General features: G+C 48.2%; 1 protein-coding gene across 1 annotated transcript in view; it reads right to left on the bottom strand.

Annotated features, from left to right (window-relative positions):
- camsap2b (calmodulin regulated spectrin-associated protein family, member 2b) overlaps positions 1–7,500 on the bottom strand; it is a 35,962-nt gene that overhangs the window by 17,421 nt on the left and 11,041 nt on the right. The window contains 2 exon segments of the mRNA XM_030363789.1: positions 3,528–3,611; positions 5,707–5,886. Coding sequence (XP_030219649.1) covers positions 3,528–3,611; positions 5,707–5,886 — 264 coding nt within the window.

Below are 7,500 nucleotides of genomic sequence, written 5' to 3'. Positions count from 1 at the left end.
ACACACACACTCACAGACACACACACACACACATAGATACACACACAAACACACACACGCACACACACACACACACACACACACACACACTCACAGACACACACACACACACATAGATACACACACAAACACACACACGCACACACACACACACACACACACACACACACACAGATACACACAGATACAGACAAATAAAACACACATACTCACGTACCCACACGCACACAAAAATGCTTTAACACTCTTATAAATACATTTCAAGGGAAAGGGGGCAGTTTCTACACATCATGCACATTTTCCAAGCAGTTGACTATAAATAAATCCTAGCATCTCTGCTCTCCTTGGAATGTTGGGCGGGAAAACATGCAAGGGATCGATTGGAAAAAGATGTGGTGGAATAGCATGCTCAATCAATACACAATGTAACCCTGCGGTAACAAGGCAGTCCAGCCTTTGCGGTGCTGCATCGTACGACAGGGTTTGATGCAGTGTTCAATAATGAACTGTACTGTCGGGGGGACATCCATTCAGTCTGAGCCTTAGTGGAGCTGCCGGCCTGTATGCATAGCATGCACACAGCCCCGCTGCTGCTGCACCTCTCTCTGGGGAGGCTGACTACTGGCATCCCATAAACCAACAAACAACAACACACAAACAAAGATCAGACAAACAGGAAGGATATTGGGTCATAACGCTCAGATACGCAGACCTTTCCAGTTATGTTTATTCTTTGCCTTTGGTATTATGTGTTTTGTGTGTGACCGGTGGGGATGGGAGGGGTTGGACCAATGCATGATGGGGCTTATGGGCATCGTGCATCAGGGGGAGGGGGAGGGGGGAGGGGGGAGGGGGGAGGGAGGGACGAAGGCCAGGGGGAAGAGAGGATGATTTGCATAGAGAGAAGGGGGGAGATGCATCTGTGCGTAGGGGGGACGGGGGTCTAGGGGTACAGTGGTTGGGGCTCCCCAGGATGGATGGACTTACAGGGACCAGCCTCCGATACCATTTGCCAGGAGACTTGCATGGAGGACGGGTGATGATTGGACGTTTGTAACAGAGAGCAGGAAGTCAGTTAGCTCTAGGCTACCGGGTCCTGATCTGCTGTTTGTCATCAAGTGAATTACCAACGGTTTATCATTATATAAGAGCTATCACCGATTTGGAAGCTTTATTGACACACAAAAGATTAAGGACATATTTTGTTTTCAATTTAACTGATAGAAATGCGCTCTCACAAACACACACACACACACACACAGAATCACACACACACAGACACACACACACACACACACACACGCACACACGCACACACACACACACACACGCACACACACACACACGCGCACACACACACACACACACACACACACACAACCACACACTCTCTCTTTCTCACAACCTTATAGCGGCATGCAGGTCATCAGACCATGATAAAAGACATTCTCACAGTCTCAAAATATGTGTGGTTTCTCGGTGGTCTTGCTGAGAAACAGATTGTGGTTGGTGATTGGGCCAGGAGTGCCCTTGTAGGTTTGCATGTGTGTATCCGTGTAATTGTTTCCTAACAGTATGTCTCTTGCTTTGAATGGCTGTCTGTTTCAGCTAAGGCAGAGGGGAAGGCTATGGGGTCAGATGATGTGGAGCATGAAGCAGAGGCCAGTTGAACAGATCTCTGGGTGGTGCTACATTTAAGGACAACAACTGCTCTGTTACAGCATGTTGAAAGCACACGTGAGGTGTGTGTGTGTGTTTGTGTGTGTGTGTGTGTGTGTGTGTGTGTGTGTGTGTGTGTGTGTGTGTGTGTGTGTGTGTGTGTGTGTGTGTGTGTGTGTGTGTGGGGAGATGTGTGTGTGTGTGGCTGAAATAGGCCTATTCCACTATAATAAAAATAAGCAAACTAAGCATTTAGTTTGAGTTTCCTATCCTTTGACCTATCCCTTGGGCTATCCTTTTCTATCACATGACGTGGTTCTTCACAGGCATACAGCCCTACCCTGGGTGACAGTGTGTGTGGAAGCAGCTCAGTAAAGCGAGGCAATATCATATTTGAGCGGAGACCGCGCAGATTGACGACAGCTGGCTGAATGTATGTCATGGACTTCAATCAGTGTCTGCCCTCTCTCCAGACGCGCGCCTCAAACACAAGGTGCTATCTCCCTTCGTTAAACAAACTGGTCTTATCTTTACACACTCCCGGATAACTCTGTTGTATCTCGACTGCTTGAGGCCTATGGATACGTCGATGACATGATAGGGTGAAGACCACCGATGCATTGTTTATGACAGGGTCCCCCCCCCCCCCCCCCCCCCCCACTCCCTCCACCTGTCCGGGGAAGAGCATGATGGGTAGCTAATGCCTCCCCTCCCCCCCGTACCCTGTCAGAAGGTTAGCAGAGGGTGACTACGTAGTGTCACATGGTCCTTATATGGCCACGGGGTCTGCAGACAAAGCTGCCCCTCACTATCCCTCTCTCTTCAGGGTCCGACAGCCCTCCTCCTGCCTCTCCACACTGTCTGTCCCTCTCTGGTAATGTCATTTCTGCTCCCTTGCCTCTCTCTCACTCTCTCAGTCGCGCACTCTCTCACTCCATCTCTCTCCATCTCTCTCTCTCTCTCTCTCTCTCTCTCTCTCTCTCTCTCTCTCTCTCTCTCTCTCTCTCTCTCTCTCTCTCTCTCTCTCTCTCTCTCTCTCTCTCTCTCTCTCTCTCTCTCTCTCGGTCTAATCATCATAAATTTCCTTTCTCACTTGATCTCCCTCAGATTTTCTCTTTCCTCGCCTGTCTCTATCCCCCTCTATCCCTCTTACCCTCTCTCTCCATCCATCATTTTCATCACCCCACTGTCTCGCTCCCTTTCATTCTGTGTGAGTGTCTCTCTCCCTCTATCTCTCTTGCCAACGCGTCTCTGTAACTGGCACGGCTCTGAGCTCATCTGTTCCTCTTGTTTGTAAGCAGAGATGGATCTGTGTGCCTGTGTGCATTCGCACGAAATGTAAAAACAGAAGTCCTGTAACAAGGATTGGCGTTAATGTGGAAAATAACACAAAGATAGAGAAAATGAAAACATAGAGAAGAGAAGAGAAATGAGGAGAAAGGACTAAATCAAATCCTGGTTCTGGAGGAATGGAGAACATTCTTCTGTTTTCATTTTGGCCTGGCTTATCTTGTGTTATGAGCTGTTATTAGGAGTGTGCAAGTGTACGCATGTGGGACTGAATGTTCATGTGCATGAAGGCGTGTGTGTGCATGCATGCATGCATGCGTCTGTTCATGTGTGTGTGTATACACCTGTGTGTGTGTGTGCGTGTGTGTGTGTGTGTTATGTGTGTGTGCATGCATAGGTGCATGTTTGCATACACGTGCGTGTGTGTGTGTGTCTTATGTCTATGTGCATGCATAGGTGCATGTGTGTGCGTCCATGTGTGTGTGTGTGTGTGTGTGTGTGTGTGTGTGTGTGTGTGTGTGTGTGTGTGTGTGTTTGCGTGTGTGTGTGTGTGTGTGTGTGTGTGTGTGAGCTCCTACCTTGCGTGTAACCTGGCTCTCCTGGCAGAAGGCCTCTCTCAGAGTCTGCTCCTCAACCACGATGTCCCTCAGGTGTTGGTTTACCTGCGGAAGGAGAGGGGGAGACAATAACTCTGATCCTCCCGCAGTCTCATTACCTGCTGCAGAGTGACGCGCTGACCAGAACACCAGGGGATGTTCAATTAGATAGACGGATAGACTGAGAAAGAAAAGGACTTATTCATCATTGAATCATTCAAACGTCCCCCCGCCACAAATAGATAGTGGGATTATTTAGTTTGTGTTTTTCATCCGCTGTGTGATGGGAAGAAAGCAACTCTTGTGTTTGGGGGCCAGACATTTCCACGTGCAGATAATAAATGCTTAGCAGCAGCTCAGCATTAACAGCTGAAAACAGCATAAACAAGAGCGTAGGCGTGCTAAGTATGTTTTTGCTATCTGTCCCTGACCCTGTTCCACGCTGCCGGACAAAGACCAGAATGAAATGCAGTATCTCATGTTGGGAAGGTTTAGGATCTTGCAGTGATGTGCACAATGCATTTTTAATAAATTGAATTTACATCAATCCTTTTCAACATCTATGTACAGACTCCATTTCTAAACAGGCAGGCAGAATACAAACAAATGGGAGTGAACTGGTTTACTGTTACACTGTTTTTTGTGTCGTAGCACAACAGAAAACAAAAGCAGAATATAAACTCTTTTGATAGCCATTCACTGCTTTATTTTACAAGCCTGTCCTGCCTTCAGTCTTAAAGGGTCGGTCCACATACAGCTATGTAAGCTTAGCCTGAGGACACACAGAGGCAATTCAGCCAGCCGCGGTAATGGCATGCAATGTCTGAAAGCTGTGTGTGTACGTGTGTCAGTGTGGGTTGTGTGGTGTGTGTGTGTATACTTTTGTCTATGTGTGTGTGTGTGTGTGTGTATGTGTGTGTGTATTTATGTGTGTTTACGTGTGTGTGTGTGTGTGTGTGTGTGTGTGTGTGTGTGTGTGTGTGTGTGTGTGTGTGTGTGTGTGTGTGTGTGTGTGTGTGTGGACCTCAGTGCCCTTGGCTGACAGTAGGGAGCAGGAAGCACATGAGCTTCTGCGCTAAGGAATGTCAACAAAGTCAATCTGCAGATTCCACGCAACATTAAAATCTTTTGTAGTTCATTCCCCTAAAGTCAAACAAGGAAACAAGCATTTCTAAGGAAGCTTAATCCAGATCTAATTTCCTGTACCATCTGAGGAACCACCAGCGGCCAAATTCATAACCTCCTCCCACAGAAACTGTCCAGAAACTTAAAATGCAATCGGCGAGACTTAGCCACTTCACTTGCTGAGCTTCCAGCTCGCGCAAATCCTTTGAGAAGAACCTTGAGACGAGTCGTACGAGGAGTAAAGTCAAGCAGAAGCGGGACATCAGCCACTGCATCGTGTGTGGGCCAGCCAGGAGAGATCAGTCTGACCCTGGAGACTTAATAGATTAAATATGGCCCCTCTACAGCCTCGCTGTGCAGCACATGAAGCCCTGCTCTTAGTGGGGGGACATGTCAGCGGAAGAGTGCGCAGTGTGTTGCCTGGAGATGGACCAGCGTCATCAAGGCCTGCACCGGCGGATGTATTGGAGGTGGAGGAGGGCTGGAGGATATTGGCAAAATATGATATTTTGATATTGTTCATGACTGACAAAAGTTAGTGGGAAGTGCATGATTCTTGATATGAATGTGGCGGTTTACAGCAGTCTCTTCGAACACAAGCCCCACAAGGACTCATCTCTTCACAACATTAACAGAATATTGCCTACTTTCCCCCTTTATTTTCAGATTTATATTGCACAATGAGATATTGCGACATGGTATCGATTTAACAAATCCGGTCTTCTTCAAACGTTTAAATCTAAACGTTGTCTTTTTTTATTTTCAGTATGGCAGAAATACCAAAAAAATACATATAAAAAAAATGTACCAAACGTCACATCGGATCAGGCTAAACAGGTCGTAAGCTGGCTTTTGAGACTTTAGATGGATCCAGCATTGCGGATCTCCACGGGGGGGGGGGGGGAGCTCCACAGAGGAGAGGCTGCCAACCACCAAAACCCCCGTCCCTGTAAGTAACGAATGTGAGTGCCTGTACGTGACTGCGGCCGACTCCCCTGTTGTCTGCACGGAGCACCGCAGCAGGAGGGGGGCGTACCTTGTTGATCCAGGTGACGATGGCGTCCTCCGTGTCGTAGGGCAGCTCCTGCGCGTGTCCGTCGGCGTACGAGGGCTCGGCGGAGGAGCAGCGGTGGATGCAGGACATGACGCGCTCCACGCTCACCATCTCCACCGTGTAGGCCATCATCAGGGCGTCGATCAGGGCCAGGTGGGAGCTCTGGGGGGGGGGGGGCACGCCGGGTTAAGAGAGGCTTCTCATGGCGGGACTGTCGGACCCTACACTGGGTCTTAGACGCCCAGCTCAACGCTTCAAACAGCCAATGCCGGGTGACTTGAATCAGGAACAACAGCCTGCAAGTCCTTTAGGATGAACACGTGACTAAAGCGTCAATTAATAGTAGATTCAGGTCATAAACTACATGCAAACGTTTTGCCTAGTGGCTATTTCAATGTGTGATATTTAAAAGCGTACGAAACGTTTCCATGTTGGAAATCACACTGGGGTCCAGGCCTGATATTCGTAAAGGAAACTTGCAAGGCGTTTCATAACTGCTTGGCGAGCTCAATTTCAGAGTTAATGACCCTTCAGTGTAACAAAGGGGTTTGGTAGCCGCCTGACCTCCAACCTTTACCATCAACACAAAGCCTGACCTTATCCTGACCTTTCCTGTCCCACTCCAGGCCAGGTCGGAAGAGACTTCCCCTTCTCCTTCCTGTCACAACACAGGTCAACTTACGAAAACACGTACGGGCGGGAGTGTTGCTGGGACACACAGGCTTATGGAAGAATAAACAGTTTTTTAGTGCTTACCCGGGAGTCTACCTAGCCGCCAGCCAAAGGGAACAAACAACAAAGTCCAGCTCTCCGTGGTGCTTAAGGAAGGTGAAGGTGACTCAGACCAACGGACACAGACGGGGCAGTGAGTCGCAGGCTGCCAGAGCCTGACCTTTCAGAGAAGGCCCCCATTCATGACCCAGGGGAGCGCGCCCTGCCTCCAACACCCAGCGGGAGCGTGTGTTTCTACAGCTGAACGTAAGAGAAGGACCCATTGCTCCAGGTCCAAGTTCTATCCAGTGCCTCTCTAAACAGGAGGCCAGTGGAAATCAACTACACACGGAAAATCACTGGTGACTGACCAATCCACCAGACCAGTGAGTTGTAGCACACAAGCTAAGTCTTTGTGGAACTTTGTAATGCAGTATAATTTATATAAATCCATGTGTTTTTGCGAATAAGCATGACACACGTTTATTTTAGATGCTTCAGGAAAACTGAGGACTGGGCATTTCTAGGCCCTGTGTTGACCCAGATTTTTTGACGTACATCAGGATATTGATGTACGTCAGACGCTTCACACATTCTTCAGAGAGGGATTGCAGCTGGCAAGGATTAGAAAACGGATGGACAGACAGACATGCACAAAACAACAGGAATATAATTTCAATACATAAGCTTTCATTGTAAACCTTTAAAGGCCAAAGAAAAAACCTTCCCTACTAGTACTCTCCTATCGCGCTGTTGCTATAGGGACAAACGACGTACATTCTATTTAAAGCTGGTGTGTGGGTTTGTGGGTTTGTGTGATTGTGCGTGTGCGTGTGTGTGTGAGCAGGCTTGCGTGTGTCTGTGTGGGTGGGTGTGTGTTGGGAGGGTAAGACACGTGAGAAGGCAGGAGATGCATGAAAGACAAAGGCTTGGTACGTTATTTCCATTAAAACTGCTTACATTACTCCAGTATTAATCACTCTACTGTTTACACTACCACATGGACTTTAAATGTGTCCCATCCATCCACACTACGATGGAAGACAGTCTGAGTCTGTATGTGTG

The sequence above is a fragment of the Gadus morhua genome, chromosome 8 (assembly GCF_902167405.1).
Source record: "Gadus morhua chromosome 8, gadMor3.0, whole genome shotgun sequence".
Taxonomy (NCBI): Eukaryota; Metazoa; Chordata; class Actinopteri; order Gadiformes; family Gadidae; genus Gadus; species Gadus morhua.
Note: the sequence above shows the minus strand (reverse complement) of the source record. Positions and strands in the feature narration are given on the sequence as shown.